At 45.0% G+C, this 21,398-nt stretch overlaps 1 protein-coding gene across 2 annotated transcripts in view; it reads right to left on the bottom strand.

The window, feature by feature from the left end:
* Window positions 1-1,780: 1,780 nt before the first annotated feature.
* The window catches only part of CCDC50 (coiled-coil domain containing 50), a 45,004-nt gene continuing 25,386 nt past the window's right edge, over window positions 1,781-21,398 (bottom strand). Inside the window, exons 5-12 of one of the 2 annotated variants that reach the window (XM_014945974.1) lie at window positions 19,886-20,003; window positions 15,531-16,232; window positions 12,334-12,440; window positions 11,685-11,729; window positions 11,093-11,197; window positions 10,070-10,149; window positions 8,956-9,053; window positions 1,781-7,923 (exon numbers count right to left, since the gene is read on the bottom strand). In XM_014945974.1, the coding sequence (XP_014801460.1) occupies window positions 7,904-7,923; window positions 8,956-9,053; window positions 10,070-10,149; window positions 11,093-11,197; window positions 11,685-11,729; window positions 12,334-12,440; window positions 15,531-16,232; window positions 19,886-20,003 (1,275 nt within the window). In that variant the 3' untranslated portion in view covers window positions 1,781-7,903. The remainder of the gene's footprint in view (window positions 7,924-8,955; window positions 9,054-10,069; window positions 10,150-11,092; window positions 11,198-11,684; window positions 11,730-12,333; window positions 12,441-15,530; window positions 16,233-19,885; window positions 20,004-21,398) is intronic. The other variant, XM_014945975.1, reaches the window with a different exon arrangement.

The raw sequence follows: 21,398 nt of genomic DNA, 5'->3' as shown, positions 1-21,398 counted from the left end.
TAAGTGGTTGGTGCCAGGAGCTGCTGCTTGCTAGCAGGATGGCACAAAGAATCGGGATGTAGGGCCTGGTTTTGTTCAATATTGAGATTGAGAAGGAATAGTCTCAGGCATAACCCAGGGTCTCACATGGCAGAAGGATGCTCTCCATCTCCAGGCAAACTGTAACCCAACTAACTCGCCAGGAAACTAACTGAGAATGGTACATGTGTACCACGTGTAGTACAACCAGCCATTTGTATCTCAGCTCCCCCAGCTTCTTTAGGCTTTGGGTCACTCTGCAGCCACAAGGTTTGCCTCATGAACAACAGCACCAGCAGTTCCAGATAAGAGAATGATGTTTCTCCACCAGCATCTGTTCCCAATGCAAAATGTGAGCCAGCACACAACAGCTCAGTTGAGTCCTGGCTGTCCATCTGGACATGAAAAGCCATTTATCAGCTGCATGTGAGCACCCCCAGCCCTGCAGTTCCTTCCACAGGCGGCCCCTAAGCAGGGTTCAGCCCTCCCAAGCCATGAGCAGCATATCCCAAAGTTTTTCTGGGTGAGAGCCGCAGTTACACAGCATGGACCTGATGGAAAGGTGAGCATCTGGACACATGCACAGCTGGGAGATGGCAGCTGCCACCTGCAGCTCCTGCCTTGCAGCACAGGCTAGAGCAGCCAAGTGTGCAGTGAAGCTGCTGGGTACCGAGTGATGCTGACTTCAAGCAGTCTCTGCTAGCTTACCTGCTCCGACAGTTGGAGGACACCTAAGAAACCTGGATCCACCACCAGTAGTGCAATGGATCACCACCCATGTCCATACAGTTTGAGAGCTGCGTGTGACTTGACAAGCCAGAGATCAGCAATTCCTCTGATACAGCAAAAAAAGAAGAAAAAAAAGTCCCCAGGGAGTTCTTCAATGTTCCTTTTATGGTTCCCACATACAGTCCCCTGTGTGCACATCCCTGCAGCAGGTGAAAGACGCTACCCAGGGCTCCAGCTGGCCCCCCTCCCACCACCGCCTAAAGCCAAGTGCCAAGGCTGGCATGAAAGAAGCCCTTCAAAGAAAACAGACCAACCCAGTCACTTCAGACAAGAGGTTGCAATAAATTGTAAGTTGGCAGAGCTCTTGGCACTCCTGAGTGCCCTCTTTTTACAACAAGGCTCTTCCACTGCTAGCCATCATCCTGGTATATTTAATTTTCTGTTTTGCTGATCCCTACCTCCCCTCACTGCTAATACCTAGGGAACTCGTGAGATGGAGTTGGTAGGAGGTAGAGATGATGTAAAGGCATTTGAAAGCCCTGGGGTAGTGTTGTGACACAGCCCCGAATCAAGCCCCAAACTGAACTCTGTTGGAGTCTGAGCACTCACTCCCCCACAGACCCACAGTCCCCTGGGGGGACAGCCTGACACACCCTACAGTGGGGCATGAAAGGGCTCCCCACTCCCCTGTGCAATGGGTTATACTCGGGACTTAGGGGGAAAAGTTTACAGTTTGGACTCAAAATCTAATGCTTCTATTTAGTAACCTCCCCATTCTTTTAGCATGTTCAGTCACCAGCTCCATTTATGACATGGAAATGGCTTTGTGTCTGCTCATGTTTGAGCTGCACGTGGCTGCATCCTCAGCTGATACCTTCGAAGACCAGGCAGTCACAGGGCATTTGCCATTTTTCCTTCTTGCCTTCAGTTCCATCACTGCAGGTCTAAGTTGTTCTTGGGAAGCTTCAAGCAGGCTTTTTGCAGATCAAAAAGCTTTGTTAACAAAAAAAAAGAAAAAAAAAGTATCCTACCCTTGCAAATAATTACACTGCTTTATTTTTCAGTATCACAGTCTCAGGAAATGAAACAGTCCAGATCCTTTCCAAGATATTACACAGCTTTTTTTTTTTTTCCATCTCTCTGGCCACAAAACAATCAAATTAAATACAAATTTGTTGTTTTGCTACATCTATTACACTGGAAGAACATAATTATTGGTAGAAGCAGCTTAGCTCCAGCAGCCAAGGGTGGAACGAAGCTCTGTTTTCTCCTGCTCTTGTGTAACCCGCTTCAGCGTTCCAGAAAAGCACACGGAGGGACAGAAGGATGTGATAGATAACAAAATACAGCGGTTTATTGAACAAAATAGGGCAAGGCAATGTTCCCTTTACATTCAATGAGAATTCAGGAGTATGAAGCAAAACATGCTATACACACATGGACATGATACTTTGGTTAAATGTCATTCAGAAGCTCTATGCCAAACCTGATAAAATTATAGAGTGAACAGTCAAGAGTAAGAAATAAACCTAGGCTTGCATAGACGGCTTATTGTCAGTGCGCAATTGATATTTAAGGATTAGCTGTTGCAACGCAGGGTACCCTTGCAGCTCTGAAGAATTTAAGCCTTCTGACTAATCCATCTCATCGCACGGCTAATATTTAGATTCAACAGGCTGAAAGTTTACCCTGAAGAGCTAAATGAGACAACTGCAGTTATTTCTCCGAGGCAATTAACTCTATTGCAGTGCACAGATGCAGCTGGAGACACACCGTGGAGTCTACTTAGAGTGAACACTGATACAGTGGAACTTGTTTACTGTGAAATAGAAAATACTCATTTGTGTGTGCCACTGTCCTCTCTGGGACTCTCCTGGAAGAGCCCAAACTGCACAGCTAAGCCTTGCCCTGTGCTACCCATGGGGAGGAGATGGCCGATGGTCTCTCCAGCCTATAAACTGAGGGCAGTGCAGCTTCTCCACACAAAACCTGTGCCCCGCAGCTTGTCCTGGGTGTAGCAGTCCAAGAGGCTTTTGTGTGCAGCACAGCCAGAGCCCCCCCAGCAGTGCTGCACAGCCAGAAATGTGCTAAGGCTCGTACTTTAAAGAGTACAGTAAATCGGGATGGATCTCTGTAGGTTTATGCTTGCCCTTAGCATTAAAAAAAACCAAAAGAGACAAGCTGCCTGCGGTACACTTCACACGAGGGGTTCTGCTGTGCCTCAGCACTATATCCCACACTCACCTCCCAAAACAACTGCAAAACTAAGCACTCACTGAGCATTTTGAGAGAGTGGGGCAAAACCAAACCTGTCCATCAGCTGGGAACAGATATAGGGCAGAGGAACCCTCAAAGTCACCCCAGGTGAGAATTTCTGTGCAGCATCCTCCCTGGCACCACTGCCAGGAGCAGGACAGCAGAGAGCTCGGTCACCCCTCAGTCCATGCTGTGAGCTGTGCTTCATTTCCTATTGCCTCTCACCCAGCCTTGCAGTGCCTGGGGGAATGGCAGGAGCAATCTGCTCGGGGTGACAGACACCCCAGAGATCACCCTGTGTAAGAAGCAACGAGTTCCACGGACTTGCTGCACTGGATTACAAGAGTGTAAACTAAGTAGGGGAATCCTCACACTGTCTCCAAGTGCTCCCCTTTTATATATAAATTAGCAATCCACAGTTAGTTTGCATACAGGTTAATATGAATTCAAATAAAAACCTTGATAATAAAAATATATAATATACACATTGATCAATAGCAATAAACTGAATGAAAACACTAGAATGTAACAGTGGCTGTAATTTGGCACAAAAAAAACCCAACGCACAAAGGTCTATCACTGTAAAAATAAAAATCCTTTTTTTTTTTTTTTCCCTTAAGTAAGAGAATGTTAATCCTGATTCAAATCCTGACAGGTGGGAATGCAGAGATATAAAAATACTGTACATACAAGATCCCTTTTACAGAGTGAAGCAAACTGCAGCATTTGTAACTTCTGTCCTTCCTCCTCAAGAGGAGAAATTCAACGATGAGACTTCATCTATTCCCCAACAGCTGATATTTTCCCACCCCACGAAAGTTCAAAACCACGAAGTTCTTCAAAAGAGATGAGCTTAACCTGTTGGATCTATCCACGTGACGGCAACCGCTTCTCGCTGCTGTACAGTCCACGTTAAGACAGTGTTTCGTAGCAAGGTGACTCAGCTCAGACTGCTGAAGACATGGAGTATCCCTGCACGTAAGGCACGATCACTCGGGTTCGCCCGCCCTCTCTTCTGCAGACCAGTGTGCTTTGGACGGAGGCGAGGAGGTGGCGAGAGCTCTTGCTGGCGAGATGTGCCTACTATGGAGATTAGGAAGTGCCAGGATTTCACGGTGATGAATTTTCCTCATGGTGCCTGTTTGTTGCCTTGTTAATGCACAGTCAGAAAGGGATGCAAGACCTGAACGACCAGGGCAGGATTCCCAACAAGGGCTCTGACATGCTGTTAAATACAGAGCAAAACCATAGGCAAAGCTACTAAAACTTGGCAAGGGAAGACAAGGAAAAAATAGAGTTACTTAAACATTTTTCTGTCATAGAAAGGAAATATTGCTCTGATTGTTTTTTAAAAGGATCAACTGCATTTTGCCTCTTTCCAGCAAACCACCTGCAAGGTGGTGATTTTGCATCTCGCCTACACAAGCTGCATTTTCTGATTCTCAGCAGAACCATGGCAGCTGAGCTCCAAAATGACTTGGTTCTATGTTCATCCATGATCGTAACTCAACTCTGGTTGACTCCAATGGGACCACGGAATCTCCTTTCAAAACTGGTTACTAAACATGCAAATCCAGTTGCAATCTTTGCTTCAGGAAGTCTCTAACCTGCATGAAGCCCACAAGGTATACTAGATGGCTAATGTTCTATTTATACCCTATTTACTACATGCTTCTCTCAGCTACTGTTCCTAGCATTTCTCTCTCTCTCAAAAGATGTCAGCCCCTTCTAACAAAACCTCAGAGCTCCTCTTTACACAAGGGCTATGGTAAAATAAAACAGGAGAAAACTCAAAAAGGGAGTGCAAACAAATAAGTGTAGGGAATAAGAATAAAAAGGTAAGAACTAAGGGAGTATACAGACCAAAGCAGCCCATAAAGCATTCAACACTCTCTGAAAGCATCCAAGGAAGCAGCAGATGCTCCTGGGATCCTTCCCTTGGGATCAGGTCTCTCGGTGCCATGGCTAGAAAGCTTGGCTGGCACAAGGAGTCTATTAAGTAGATTCTGCAGCTCCCCAGAGCAAGCACTGAGGTTTTCTTCAGACTTTACCCAGCTTCCAAATAAAATCAACCAGAGTTTTCTCTCATATCATTTCTACTCATTCCCACTGAAGCATCCCTCCTGAATTAACAGGTTCTTCAAATGTCACTAGGCTCAGGGCCTTCATGACATTAGGGGAAGACAGAAGTTACATCAGCCAACTGCAATGCAAGAAAGCCCATCACAGCCAGCTACAGAGGCCCAGGGAGGGCTGAATTCCTTGTTGGTGATTTCCCCTTCCCTCTAAAGAAGGTCACCAGTTTTCCCCATGCACAGTGAGTACAAAGCATAACCACTTTCTGATTTGGCAAGATTTTCCTCATCCAGTTTTCAAGTGCACCAGATGATACAAGTAGCAGGGCCTGGATTGGGGTATCTGTAGAAAGTATTAGTCCATAAAACCCCATCAGGCATCCCACTTCACAACAATAAATACTCTGATGGCAATGAAGGGGATAAATTCACAGAAAAGAAAAAAAAAAATGGCATTTTCAGCAGTAGAAATTTTGACTGTTACATGAAATACAAAAATATTTTTTTACAAAATAAAGTAATTGCAGATGAGGTTGCCACATTGGCCCAAGTTATCAAATAAAATAAAAAAAAAAAAGTACAGTCTATGTTGCTCTTTTTCCAGATCATTTAAAACAACATTAACACTTCTGAATGGACAGAGACGGAACTAGAAGAGGGAACAAGGCAAGGGCAGTACAATCTAGCCGCTGGCTGGGATATTTCCTGAGAAGAAGCAGCAAGCAAGAGCTCGTGAGTCACTAAAGGCTCACACAGGTGAGTAAGCTCGTGGTCTGGAAGCAAGGGTATGCAGCTAATGGGATGCTGCCAATGCACAAAGTCCTACATTACAGCATTTTTAGTTAGTGTATGCCTGGAGCAGAGATCTACTGGGGTTAGCTGGTTCTTCACAGCACAATTGCTGCCAACACACTAGTAGGGATAGGAGACAGGTTTCTTGAGCTGTTGGTCAAGACAAGGCAAGGGCTCATGCTGTGGTATTAAACATTCCCTTGCAGCTTATGTGAAGGAGTTGCCTCGTCTTCCTAGCGATTTGCCTCAGTAACTATCCTGACCAAGGACAACAGCCAAGAGTTGTTTTTCAGCTGCTTTGGAGCTTGAACTGTGCATTAGTGCAAGAGCAGAGAGTCATGATCTCTTCCAGTTTCCTACCAGTGCTCCACACCAGCACGTGCTCTTCACAAAGCTCTACAGAGCTGGCTGGGGCCTTTCCCAGGCAGATGGTGATGAGGGTGAGAACAGTTATGGCTCTGCCTCCCTCCCTCAGCAAACCCAAGGGCCGAACTGCAGCTGCCAGCAGATGAAGAGCATGGTAGGACAGACTTGACGTCGGGCAATAAGGAAGCTGGGCTGCAGGGGCAGTGCAGCCAGGCGCTGCTGCCATGACCTAAACTGCCAAATGAATAACTAGTCCGTACTGGATGAACAAGACTCCAAGCCAGAGTCCAGATGCTCGGTCTGGCAGTTTAAAAATGTACTTAAGTGGCAAAAAAATATTAAAAAGACAAAAGAATTGAAATGAGAGGAGGCCAAGGGAAAAGACTACTTGTTTGCACAAGAGGAATTATTTTTTAAGAGTGGAGGGAAATCAAGCCATTGAAAGAAAAAGAAATTAAAAAAAATAATAAACCACTGCCTGAGCAAATCTATACAGACAACTTATTCTTGCAGACCCAGCTATGCCCCAGAGATCAACAGTTTTATCCTGACTGGAGTCTGCCTGGGGTGCTGGACAGGAGCAGCGTAGAAGGGAGACAGCACAGATACTGTGTGCGCTGTGTGCCACAGATTCAGCATCCTGTGTCTAGCTCAAAGTTGCCTGTACCTGTAGATTTTGGATGCAATGCTCCATGCCCATACAGCCCTCCTTTAGTCCTATGTTTCTAAGATGTATGCAGGTTCAGACACAAGTTACTGTACTCAACTGCATCAGCAACTGAGCTAAAAGTTACAGTAGCTCCTACTTGGCTTCAGTAAAAATTCCTTGGCTTCTACCATGCCGAAGCTCAAAGCAGGTGACCACAGAGGTCCCTTCGGGCATTTAAATCTGTTTGTGTGATTCTTCCCAATCCACAACTCACAGCTTCATCAACTCCCTGGCACGTCTTAAAAGTCATGCACACAAGGTATAATTTCAGTTGAAATTGTATTTCCTCTTAACTATATCCTGGAGCTAAATGCCTGGTTACACACTCTACCCGAATTGCTGGAAACCTTAAAAAGAAATAGAACAGTTAAGAAATTTTGTTCTGCAGGCAGATTTCTTCCTCACTAGTCCCAGGTTCTGGGTTTTGGTGGTGTACGTTATGAATACACTCTGTCCTTTCTGCAAGCTATCATAACCCTGTCAGGTTGGCTCAGCTGTCTTACCCAGCACAGGAAGAAACATTTTTACTCTCACAACCCTTTGCTAAGTCACCCTAATATGGAAAGGACTTGTACTTCTGACGTTCTTGCTGCATTACCATAACCCAACTTATTTCTTGGATTTTCCTCCCTGTTGTATGTGCATGTCTATTTGTCAAAGCTCCAGCCAAAGCTCAGAAGTAAGAGGAAAGCCTGAAAACAATGTAAGAGGGAGCTGTTAAATCAGCTTGTTGATTCACACAGTTCTGTGGCAGCTAGATTATACTGCACTGCTTAAATGATCACATATGAGTAAGAAATTGAAACAAACAAGTGTTCCTTATTAATATGGTGACAAGGAGGAGATCCTGGGAGTAGAGGGTGTACCTCCCATCGGGTAAGGAATCAAGAAAGTTGCCTGGCAATTCCAGTAATGTTTGCTACAGAAGAGTCAGTACCAAAGCAAAGGCTAGCACAGCTTACTGCTTCCTACGGGAACCTGGAAAGTAAAACAGAAAGAAAAGAGTCCGTAAGGATAAATCCTGGTGAAGAAAATACTACCTAAAATCATCTTTTACTTGCCCTGCCCTCTTGGATGTCGTGTGACTTCCAGGGCGCTGGTAAAGTCAAATGGCAAAACGGGAACCACCCGTAGTAACAAACCAAAAGGCCAAAAGTATGCAAACAAAAAGACAGATCCACAAGACAGGCAGACATTTGCATTTCTTCTAGGCTGTGAACAGCACTGCAGCCACATTTCACAGTCTCACTAAAGAAAATGGAACAAACACTGGGTTTAGAGACTATATGAAGCGCCATCAACTTTCCAGCTTGTTTGATGAAGATAGAATGCAAAAGCTTCCCAAACTTTAAATGTAGACAGTTTACTTCCCAAAATTTAAGTCACAATCAGTGGAGCTGGAAGAAATCCAAGGAACTGAGTCAAACTCTGGCTGCCCCTTTCTTCCCCCTAGAGGCTCTAGACAATTAGTATTTGGATTTAAAAAAAACAGGCTAAGGTGACCCTAACCATACAGCTCGTGCCTGGCGATTTCAGGAAATGAGCCAACAAAGCAGTGCTAAGATGCTATAGGAACAAAACAAGCCTGTTCTCAGGACAAGCTTCTGCCTGATCATCCCATTTGCCCGCCAGACAGGTGATACTGTGAGGTTTTGTCTTGTATTGGATTGCTTGATACTAGTGAGTCACCTAAAATCCATCATGTCATTGTCTTTACGTTATTTCTCCTTCATCTGCTGCCTGGATTTACAGTCATTCATCATTAAGAGATCACAGCAGCTTGACAAACTCAAGGCAAACTCATTCAGCTTTTTAGTCTCTCAGCCTGCAACGTGCTCAGCCAGTACAACTCGAACACTGAATAGCATCGTCTGCCTGCTGGGGCAATCAGATCCATTTCTCCTCTCTATTAACACCTCTCCTTCAATCTACCTGTCCTGCAGGCTGGTTATTTGAGGGAAACAGCACCCAATAACCCAAATGCGGGGGCAGCCATGGGCTTGATCCTACCTTTAGGAGAGTGCTCAGGTTTCGGGGTCTGGCGCAAGGGGCTGGGCTGGCTTGTGTAATATCGACTGTGTTCAAAGTCATCAAGGTGAGGCTGTGACCTGCCAAGCACAGTGGAAAAACAAGCGTTGGGGAAAAAAACCTCAATGTGGCAAAATCAACATCTCAGCTGCCTGGTCCATCCCCATCAATTTGTTGCAAACTGTGTCTGGCCCAGACTTTCCACCTGCAGACCAGCTCTTCTGAGCACAGCCCGTTACTGTTTCTGTGGTGAGAAATGCACAGTATTTACTGCTTCTCATGGACTGCTTTCATTTAATAATGGTTTCAAGGTGTCAGGAAACAAAGAATTTCCATTATGAAGTTTGATGCAAACCTCACTGAAGAGAGCAACATTTTGAAGTGTTTAATGCTTACCCGGTTTTAACCCCAGACCACATTAATAAGACTTTTCTCAGCTTCCACCTGCACCTCTTTTATTGTTTCTTTCGCAAATTCAACAAGAATTTCTAGGCTTGTATCTGTATTAGAAATCAAAGCCACTAGGGTCACTTCCAGAGTTCACTCCCTCATGAGGAGCATCAGACAAGGGTACCAAGTGATTCAGAAGAACGACTGAGCTACAGCACCTTCCCATCAGCTCTGGGATGAGCTACCCCAAAGCACAACATACTTGTTTAAAGGTAGGTGTCCACACACAGCAGCACGAGCAGTGTACAGGGCTTAACTAGGGAGCGAGAACCCAAGGGAGCAGCTGTGCAAATGCATGAAAATTGTTCCTTCCTGCCCAGAGATGACATTTGGTTTCACATCCCCAGAAGCTCTTTAACCCTCTCAATGCTTCTCTGCCATTTAACAAATGTCACTGCACAAGCTCATCAATCTCCGTCAGCACCAGGCACAGAGACCAATATGGACAAATGCCACGAGCACAGCGAGTGACGCATATCGCTGAACACCTCACGAGCTCTCTGCCCTCCCTCTCTTTTCAGTGCCAAAAACTCTGCTCTCTACCAAGCCCCTTGCGGGTGGGTCAGTTGTGGTCGCCCCACAACTCCTCCTCAGGACTCAGCTTCTGACTGCATTTCCCCATTTTTACTAGCGGGTTCAAGCTCACCTTGAAGGCCTGTCACCTCTGTGTCGCTGAGTTTCAGGTCCTTCTTTTGACCTTGAGCGCGTGGACTCACTTGCATCATGCTGATGGGAAGAAGAAAGGAATGGAGTTCATCTGTGTGCCTTGCAAGACACCAGCCAGGGCGTTGAGGTTGCCACAGCTTCTCGCAGTCCTTTCATGCATCAGTTTATACACACAACTAGCTACAGCCAGACACATGCAAGTGGTAATATCAGGACTACTTTCCAGCAAACGAAACTCATCTTTGCTGAGCCAAACTCAGTTCTCGCTCAAAATATGAGACAGTGCTGGTGGACATGTCCCGAAGCTGGGGTCAAAAATAGCCAGTGTGATGACTGTGCGCTTGGCTGGGCTGAGCATAAGGGCCCAGCTGCACACAGCTGTGCCCCTGCAATCACTCAAACACAGTACGGACACTGAAAACATCAGAGCTATCTCCAACTGAACCCAAGATTAACACAACACCCACTTTAGCACCTCACCAGCACAGACCATGAAATCTGTTTCCTATCACCTTCCACATCAGCCAGCCAAGCCTCTATAGTGTTACTCGTACAAAAACCTAGTCTTGATACACTCAATACTCTCATTATAGCGTCAATTTTATTATGAAGCAGAGTGACAACTTGGAGCAGCTGTATTGTCCTTATACCTGTGATGCACAAAAAGAACTGAACCAACTACTGCTTTTATTGCTACAGTCAGGATTTCAGCAGAGGAAAGGTCCTGCACCAGGAGGACTTGCAGTTCTTGAGGGAGGCCACAAGGTGCTGTGATAACCAGTGACAACCTCCAAGGACAGAGCCCAAGACATACCTTGTTTGAGGCTGAAGCCAAAGAGCATCTACCCAAGCAGGTGGCTCCAAAACGCTTGGGAAGTGGCAAGACCCTTTGGATGCAATAGTCTGCACCATTCCATTTGCGCTCACTACACACCCTAACCTCCCTCTAGAAATGGGATTAACATAGAACTGCATTTGTGGCACCTCCTGAGGCTTGACATACCCTCCAGTCTGGATCATGCCTCCTCCTTTCAAAGGAAGACTTTTCTCTCTCCTTCCCTTTCTTGAAAGCTTTTTTCTCTTCAGCCATCAAGAGTCGGGCAATTTCCTAGAAGGGAAAATACCAACGTGTTACTACTCTTGTGGATTTGAGTTATTTAAATCCTTTCCTATGGACAGCTGTTGAATGGGAAGGGCACAAAGCCAGGATTTCACCCATCTGCAATCAGAAATCAAGTGACAGAGCAGAATTAAGACTGCCTACATGAAGCATGCCTGACATGGCAGAACTGCCATAGCCTTTCGTGCCTTTTCTTTCAATGGGGGGGTTCATCTTGCAGCATCTTTGCTAAGTCTCCCTTGGGACTCAGTTACATGATATGCTCTTAGACAGCCATGAATTTCCTTCCCCTGCTATGGTTACAAGAGGCAGTGCAACTCCTGGCTTGGCCAGCCTGAGAATATACCTGAAAAATCAGCAAGGAGCAAACCCCCCCACTGGAGGCGTTAGCTTTCCTACAAGGAGGGAAATGAACAACCAAAGGGGCAGAGAGGACAAGTACGGTTTAGCTGCAAACATTTGACTTCTTGCTCACCTCATCTTGGGCTACTTGAGCTGCCTTCTGGTCTTCCTCATTAGCCTAAAAAAAAAAAAAAAAGCAGGGGGCAATAAAAACAGAGAGAAAAGAGTAACACTTCTGAATTATTCATACCCATTAACCTACTGAGCAGGGCAAGTAGATGCCCATATAAATACACTACTATCCTCTCCAAATATACTTAGTTAGCTCAATACTTATCTCACAACACAGCACCAAAATGTCATTTCATCTTTCCAGCTGAGTTTTTCCCTCACCTATCTCCAGGCCACACCACAATGCATTGCCCACCCTCTGCCCTCTCTCTCAAAGATGGGTGCTGGCCTGCCTCACTTCTGGGCTGACCACACTGACTATAGGCTGTATTCACCTGCCTGGAAATGTTCGTTAAGTATCAGTCTGGTTTCATAATTTAATTTTCATTTGTCATTAAATTGTGTTTATTTCAGAAAACAGGGTTCTACTGGCTAGATACCAGCTGTCACTCCATGTGTGTACATACGGGAGACAAAGCTAACTATCAGAATGCACAGTAGCAAGATCTTAGGTCTCAGTCACCATCATACATAAAAGCTCTGCAAATTAAATTTGTCATCACTAGGTACCTTAGTTCCTTCAAGTTGACTAATGCACCCTCTCTACTTACCAGGAGCTCTTCCTCCTGCAGCTTCCGAGCAATCTCTGCATCAGACAACTCCTGTTCACTTTGGGGTGTGTCATACATGGATTGATGCATCCCCCTCAACTTAGTGCCTAGAGAATTGAGAGAAAACAATCAACTTGTCCATTTCCCAAATGCTCAGGTAAGGATATCTCCACTGTCTCCTCAGCCACCTGCAAAAGCCCCACTTCAGGATGAGCAGAGACCATGACAGCGTCCTAGGCAGACAGCTGGTTTGAGAGTACCTTTAGCTGAGGTGCAGCACACACCTTAGGGAGGTTCTGTTTTGCATATAGAAAGGTCTGATACACCACATCTTATATGGCAAATGCAACTATACGGCCGAAGAGGCCACATCCCTTAGAAGCAATCTTTGCTGATACATCAGTGCTAGCAAAGGAATGGTAATTTTTCCATGCTCTGCGTTGATACAGATATACCGGCAAAACTGGGCAGCAGAGAGCAGCCCAACACCTGTCAGCAGCGCAGCAGAGTCTGTGAACACACCGCTGGGGCAGCGTGGGCTGCAAAAGTTGCCTGGGACAGACTCACATGAGGTTTCAGAGAATTTATTCCTTGGGCTGAAAATGATTTTTACCATTTACAGTGAGAAAAGAGCCAAGTAAACATTTCTGAAGTTCATACAAGGTTCAGTTTTTGCTTTGAGTACAGAGTTTTATTTGTTTGTTTATTTTAAAGTTAAACCAGCTCCAAGTGATTTAAAATGTTGCATTTTGAAAATCTCTCCACAGTCTATTTGCACCAGGCCATCAAAAAAGCCTCACTGTATCCCTGTTACAAAATGCATGACTTCACTCACGTACAACGAATGCCTTCTCCTCTCATCTGCAGTCTGAACTGTATTGTTCAGACATCTCAGACATCAAAACGAGCTTTCTGCTTTATGTCTGAAGTATGCAAATGTTCTAGATGCCTGTCTGTCCTCCACACCAAGTGGAGAAAGTAAGTTTCACTCGAAACTTTCATGCCTCCAGCTATACTGTTTACACATTATTATAAATACCTGTTAGATCCTACTGGGCCACATACCAGTTTCCTTCCTATCAGGTAAGACCAAAGGGGAAAAAAAAGGAAGTAACAAACTGACCTCAAAAAAAAAAACAAAACAACTTTCTATGAATCTATTGACAAACCCCCATCACACTTCACCAATCATCCTGAAAACTTCAAACTAAAGCGGGCCAGAGACCTCATGTGTCAACCCAGAATAAAACTGTGGAATAAGAAACCATCTTCTCTTCAGGTAATGAAGGAGGTGTGTGCAGTTTTTTTTGCTTTTTGTTTTGAGTCAACTGATCAATGATCTTAAGCAATTAACACCCCTCTTACAAACTATCTTAGCATAAAAAGAGAAAACTTCAGCTCTGGCATGTTGTTGTTAAATGTATGACCTGGTCACAGTGTGATCAATCCAAACTGTGAAGAGCTGCAATCTCCAGCCTGCACAGAAATGCCATCAAAAAGCACCAGTTTGGTCAGAGTTAAATTATTCCCAGTGCTTCCAAGGCCATGGTAAACACAGTTTTACCATGCTGGAATGAACAACAGTGTGGGTGACAGGCTCCTGTACACCATTGCCTTTATGAAGAATAAAAGTAAATTTCCAGGAATTGTTTGCTGGCCAGCCTGAGGCTTAGCTTTCTTCACATGCTGATCGGTGCCAGGCTTCATTTGCTCAGAAAACAATAAATGTTACTTTCACATCACTTCTGCCCACACTCAGGGGAACACACAGCCCACCACGACCATGGCCCACAGGAAGAGGATGTGAACTTCTGGCTATTTCAACTCAATGTGATGGGATACTGAGTCACTCGGATTTACATTGTATCAGGGTAAATCACAACCTACTGGTTATACGAAGACATGATTAACACCTTCCACTTCCCCAAAGAAAACCTTTGCACAATGAAGACAAAGAATAACTCTCCCGGTATCTCCAGAAACGGACATGCATTATCATCCCCACCTTATCCAAGTGAAAAAAAGTTAGATGCAGGAGTTTCCCACACTGACAGACATAGATTCAAGTCTCTGAACTCCTACTTTCATAGAATGGTTAGACTTGGAAAGGACCTTAAAGATGATCGAGTTTCACCCCCCCTGCCATGGGCAGGAACACCTCCCACTAGACCAGGTTGCTCCAACCTGGCCTTGAACACCTCCAGGGATAGGGCATCCACAGCTGCTCTAAGCAGCCTGTTCCAGCTGTTTCACCACCCTGACAGTAAACAATTTCTTCATAATGTCTAACCTAAATTTACCCTTTTTCCATTTAAAACGTGACCCCTCATCCTATCACTACACTCCCTGATAAAGAGTCCCTCCCCATCTTTGCTGTAGGCCTCCTTTAAGTACTAGAAGACTGCTATAAGGTCTCTCCAGAGGCTTCTCTTCACTATGAGACACACATGGCCCCCAGTGTGGTTTTAAAAGCAGAAAGATGGATCTGGATTTTTAAAGCCCACCAGTCACAAGATATTATAGAACAACAAGCACCACATAGGTAGCCATTTCCTAGAAAAATCTACTTGTACACAATTTGAGAAGAACCCCATCTTACAAACAGAGCCCGGTCGGACACATAGTGCCATTACTGAATTTTCCATGAAGTGGATTGATTATGTTGCCAGCAGGCTTTTCAGTGAAAGCAGATGGAAATTGCTGGCTTGTTAGCACTTAGGCAAACCTGCCCTCCCTCACAGACCTGCATCCCAAATCAACAAAAGACGAGTGTAACAATAACATTTGATTTTGTCTTAGGTTTCTTTTTTTTTTTTTCCCTCCTGTGCAAGGAGACTACAGCATAAAATATATCATGAAAATAAAAGCTGGCCACTTTGTTTGATTGGGTTTTTTTGTGTTTGTTTTATTTCTTAAACACAGGATTCTAAGGCCACCATTTCCTACAATACCTTCTTACTCATCTTCTCTGATGTCATGGAACGTGTCAGGAAATAAACTAAGCAAGAACATTAATGGGTACGAAGAATCTTACTAAATAAGGGAGAAACTTGGGCAGGATTCACCATGTACACATTGCAGGTGAATACTGGAGATAAGAATCTTCAGAGGAAACAAGACAGATTTCAGACATCAGGATGGGGCAACAGAAAGGTCCATCCCCACATGTACGTAAGCCTTCCCCATCACTCGGTTACCTGAGTGTCGCTGGCAGTCTCTCACCTTCCCCTGTGTCACAGCGTGTTGGGAGGGGGAAGGTCTTCTGTGTCCTGCCCTTTTGCAGTCTCTCTCCTCGCCCTTCCTATGATCATTAGGTTCAGTATCACGGAGCTTCTCATCATGCACTGTCCTGTGTGATGAGTGGCCCCGGTGACGAGATTTGTGTTTCTCAGGGCGCATCACCTGGCTGCTGCCCCGATGCCAGGTCTCCTGCTCAGCCTCCAGTTCCACCTCAAGACGAGGAAGGTGCTTTTCTCTGTCTTGCTTTGTTGGCTTTCTACTGCGCTGCGCTTGGTCTGCGAGTCCATGCTCTGACTCCAGGTCAAGACTGAGAGGTCTCCAAGCCTTCTCCCTGCTGGCTGCTCTCCTCTCCTGTGGCTCCCAGCTATTGCTGTGGTCATAGGCACCATGCTCAGCCTCTCTTTCCAGGTCAAGGCTGGGAGGTCTCCTGGACCTTCCATGGCTTGCTGATTTCCCATCCTGCCGATGGCCATTGCTGGCCTTGCTTGGTTGAGGAGACCTCCGATGACGCTCCGAGGGGGAATGCCTGTGTTCAGAGGTGCCTTTGGACACAGGTGAGGGCGCTTCTCGGTGCTCTCTCCGCCGGTGTGCGCGCCTGTCACCACCGCGTGCCCTGCGAGGCTCAGAAACCCTCTCTCTGGGGTCATCCCAGGGGTGCTCTGAGCAACGGGGGGACAAACAAGGAGCGGGTTAGTGGTGGGGGGGTTAATGGCAGTTCAGCGAGGCCAGACTCACAGCACGCAGAGGAGGGAGCTTGAGGCAAGGAGAAGCTGGAAACGCCAGGGAAGCACGGCAGGATCAGAAGGAAAAATAACAGGGATATAATGCTTGTGGGATATAACGTGGGACAGCAAAATGGCAATCAGACCAGCAGCAGGGCAGCATGGGAGGCAACAGGGTTGGAGCAGAAAGCACAGGTCCAAAACGTGTCCCAGCACCTCCTAAGACAAGGACAAGTCTGTAGAATAAAAGGCTTTTAATGATGCCATTGGGCCTGAAAAACGGCCAGCAGAGCAGCTCATCTCCTGGTGACATGTCACTGCTGCAGGATACTGAAGCCACCAGAGAAAGGGTTGCAAAGGAGAGCACAAGATGCAGGTGAGGCTGGGAGGCAACAGGGGGTCAGGAGGGGCCAAGAAGTGTCAGATTGGATACTGGTTTATAAGCACCAGTGCCTTGCCCTGGCTTTGGGCACCAGGTTTTTCATCAGAAAATAGCCTTACCTTATGGGGGAGAAGACCCACATAAAGCAGAAGAAAAAGTGACAAATGGGATGGGATTTTTTAAATATTTTTTTTTTAAAAAGCAAGAATGAGATGATGGATAGCTGCAGCATCCAAATATCTTCCACCACAGACTGTCACGTTTCTCTTGTAGACCCAGAAGTTTCATAGCCTGCACTTATTCATTACCTAAATTAAATTTTAGGCTCTGACTGCAGAGAGGGCTACAGAAATTTAAGGGCAGGATAAGACTTCACAAAACGCAGGCCTCTGACCTCAGCAATGTAGCTGGAAAAGCCGCTTGCTCAGCAGCTTGGCAGGGTTGTTTCCTCTGTGCTTTCCAAAAAGCAGGTGGAAATTTTCTTTGCTTTTAGTTTCAGTAATAAGCCTGACACAGCTATGAGGATGCAGCAGTCTGCCTACAATCTGCTGATCGACTTATTTTCCAATCAACCTATTTGCTAAGAAAAATCATTGAATCATTGCACTGACTGAACTATTATCTCTAAAACAGCTTTTCAGAATGAAGGCATATTTCTGAAGAAAAAAAAAATAATTCCTTGAAGCAGAGGCTGATTCGAAACAGAACTATATAAAAAATACCCCAAAACACCAGTATAAGACTTTCCTTCTTTCCTTCACTGTTGAGATTTTTTTTTTTATAGTATCTAATAATCCTCAAAATAGATTTCATTGCACACAAACTGCATTCTATTTTAATAAATTACTCTGCTTTCCTTACAATCATCTAGATTTCGGGGAGGGGAGTCGGGGGGAAGGAGGAAACCACGCACCAAAACTGAGCGTTCCCTGCAAGTCATTCTATTCAGAAAAAACTTTATCAGAGCCAGCAAAAACACAGCCTACAGAAAAACTACCCTGGAAACAAATCCATGTGACTTTTATCCAGAACAGGTATATTTTTAAAAATCCAAGAACCATAAGAGTAACCACAGCAGTTCCTGTTAACCGGTGGGTTTTTCTATTCAGTTTTACACCATTCACGTGTTTTACAGAAAACAAATATCCAGTGAAACAATCGACATGACTTACTGAACAACGCAGACCAGAACCAGAAAGCAAGAGGCAGTTTTTGAACTATAACAACAAGGGTCTAAGAATTAACTCAATTTTCTTATTAAGGAAAGTTCAATGAATACAGCAGCAGAGAGCAGTAGATCACAAAAGAGTAAAGTGTGGCCGTGTTGGGACAGGATCGGTGCAGGTAACACAGTTATGCCAAACAGCCCGAGCAGAAGGTTTGCTTTTGGGGTATCTCAGGGTGATTAACTCCTCAGCAGGCACTGGTTCCTGTGGCACCTTCCACAGGGGCTGTATAAACACTCTTTAGGTCCTGGTGTTACTCTCTTGAGCAGCAAGGGACTGAGTGAATACAGAAATGTTTTTCATGGCACAGACACTTCTGGAAGGAACTCTGTGTTTTTTCATGTTTATTTTTCCACTTTTTAAGAGCTTGGATTGCTCTGGAGCTATAGACCTAATCCACACTCCTCCTGGATGTGGCTGAATTTTTATTCAGTCTCAAGACAGACTCAAAATCAAACAAAGGGCTTTTTTTAAGTTCACAAGTAATGAGGACTATGCAAACTGAGGATGCTAAAGTGCAGTGCTAAGTACATGCTAAGTACATGGTGGCCACATATTTAAGAGGTTCCAGATCAATGGACTAGATGATCCAAACATCACAATCCACCCCAGTCCTTTCTGGAACTTTTCTGAGGATGAAGAGTAGCACTATGAATGGTCAGGCAGAACACCTTCCACCTCACCTCTGAGACTACAGATTTTTGCAGGAAGAAAAATTAGACCCACAAGATATCCTGCTCTCTAAATCCACACCACAGTCTCAGTTCAGAGAGTCACAGGCTTTTGTCAGCTGATTTCTGTTACAGAAATCCATCCTGTCCTACCATCTTTGCATAACAACACTACTACCCTATATTAGGTTTTTTCAGGGACTTATCCCATTTAATTCTGAAAAATTGAAGTGTGGGTTGGCCATAAGACTCCAAGATCAAAGTCTTTCCCAGGTTTGTACATGTAGCAGGACTTGTGGTCATGAAGTTTCCACTTGGTTACTGTTTTGCACTTTGTGTTGTGTGTTTTCTTGGCCATCCTTGGTTCATCCTTGAACTTCTTCCCAATTGAAACTAAAATACTTTGTGTAAGTTCAAATAAAGACCTTTAAAGTCGCCAATGCCATTGATATTACAAAGAGAAATAAAAGGTTTGATCTTCATCTTCACAATCTGTTAATTAAAAGCAGCCCATCTCTTCCCCAACACATTTCTTTTTTGAAGAAAGAACACAAGAACCACCACCAAGGCACAGCAAAGCCATTCCCAGATTACTCCATAATTAAACACACCCTGATTCTCTCCTCCTAATTTAAAGAAGGTCTGTATTCAATCGTAAAAGCCAACCAAGAGAAAGCAATACAGCACTGTGGGTCATATCTTTTCCACAACGTACAGTCCCAGATGACAATCACAGCAGAGGCATTCTGTGGAGATGACCTTGTTATTCAGTAAGTCATTCAAAGTGGTTGTGCTAATTTTAATGCTTGGATACATACCTGCAAGGAGTTATTTTTGAAAGGCCGTTCTACGAACAAGCATTTATTCCTTTATGCACGTAGCTGTGCCAGCATCGCAGATGAGAACATGGAACTGTTGCTCTTCGAATGCAAGCATGGAATTACATCTACTTCCCCCCCCAAATGCTTGCAGTGTTACAGAAAAGTAACTGTGGCTTATCAGTACTATCAGCTACGGTCTTTTTCCACAAGCTCTTTCAAAACATGGGTGTGCTTGCATGTACACACACCACACATCCTACCACCGTCCTTCAGCCCATCTTCTATAACATCAAAAACTATAAAATTGTCTACTCCACTTTTTTTTTTCCCCCAAAATATTTCCTGATTCTAGAATAAAGTCTGATCCTGACTCTGGAAACTGCTCCAATGCTACAGTGCTGAATGCAGGACTGTAGGTAAACAGAGTTGCCAGATCAACAGGTTCACCTATACCATCATGATCTTAATCCCTTAACTATCAGAAACATACCTCCATTTTCTGCATAATAGCTGTCTTCATAGACTGCATGTCCCTGGGATTCTGGGTAGTGCTTCTTGCGCCTTTTTTCTTCCTGCAGTTCTCTTTGTTGTAGGAGTCGGGCAATGTCCTGCAGAGATGGAAGAAAATAGGCATTACCTTTCCCCCCCAAAAAATATCTCCAGATTCTTTTATTCAAATTCTTTATTCAATTATAAAAATCCTAATTGATTTTTCAGACATGGCAATTACAGGGTTACTTTGAAATTCAACCCCTGGATGGGGTTGGGGACTGGATGGGGCTTCCAATTTAGTGGTTGACACAAGGGATTATCTCAGCAACCAGTATCCAACCTCACTCAGGCCCACCGCTGAGCTTCCAGCCCCATGGCAGACTCGCAGCTTGCTGTTCCACCTGCACACAAGCCTGCAAAGCCATAACTGCCACAGCATGGCAGAAGGGACTGCGTGTGCAACTTCGGACTTTCAGCAAGGGTCTGGAAGTCACAAAAGCACACACCTGCTCACCCAAGTTGGCTGGACCTCCCCCTGAATTCCACCAGGGAAAGAAAAAAACAGAGGCAAAGGCTGTCTCCAGCTGAAGGCACTTTGGACTGCAAGGAGTTCCCAGAGCAACTCACGAACTTGCTTCAAACTAGTGGTAATTTACAGGGACTGTAGGATGCCAGGCAGGGAAATGCATCAATTTGACAGACAGAGGCTGAAGGAAAAGAAAATTGAAAGGGACATGAGGAAGAGAGGACGAGGCACAAGGCAGGAGCATTGCGGGGACTGCAGCCGTTTATCTTCTGTCATAGTTTTGGTAGATATGTCATCAAAGACAATAGCACTCCATTCTTCTAATTGGTTTTCCTTCGAGATTGACTAATGGATCAAGAAGGCCCAGCAACAGCAAACAGCTACCTGGAGCTTGCTCATTTGGGGCCCAGAAGCTTGCGAGTTAGTGGAGGTAGTCTGAAGCCTGGAAGAACAGCTGGAAGATACCAGCAGGGCAGGCAAGCTCTTTGGATGCTATATTTAAGCCTCCCTAATCCTCAGGACCTTTATAAAACCATGCATGTAAAGTGTACATTGCAGGCAAGAAAAGCATCACTGAAATGCAAAGTAAGAGCCAGCACCCTCCAGAGCCAGCACTGGAGGACATTGGATGGGTCTTCAAGTACAAACTATTAGTTCTGGATTCAGATTGGATTTGCTTAGTGACCAGCTTTGTGGAGGATCTGGGGATTCCACAGGCTCTTTACCAAAAAAAAAAACAACCAACAAATCACCCCAAAAGAAATCCCACCCCACCAGAAAACCCCCCACTTCCTCTCTCCTGACAAGTTTAACCTCTTCTAGCAAGTACAGTTAGCAAGTCTATAAATACATGGGCTTAAGCACATTATCTCCAGGACTGAGACAGCTCAGGACTTGCAAATCCACACAAACCATCTCTTCCAAACTGGACTTGTAAGCAGGGAGGCTTAGCACTTCATTTAGATACCCTGAGCAGCAGACTGGA

The sequence above is a fragment of the Calidris pugnax genome, unplaced genomic scaffold (assembly GCF_001431845.1).
Source record: "Calidris pugnax isolate Ruff unplaced genomic scaffold, ASM143184v1 scaffold111, whole genome shotgun sequence".
Lineage (NCBI taxonomy): Eukaryota > Metazoa > Chordata > Aves > Charadriiformes > Scolopacidae > Calidris > Calidris pugnax.
The sequence above is the reverse complement of the archived record's forward strand: the minus strand, read 5'-3'. Positions and strand labels throughout refer to the sequence as shown.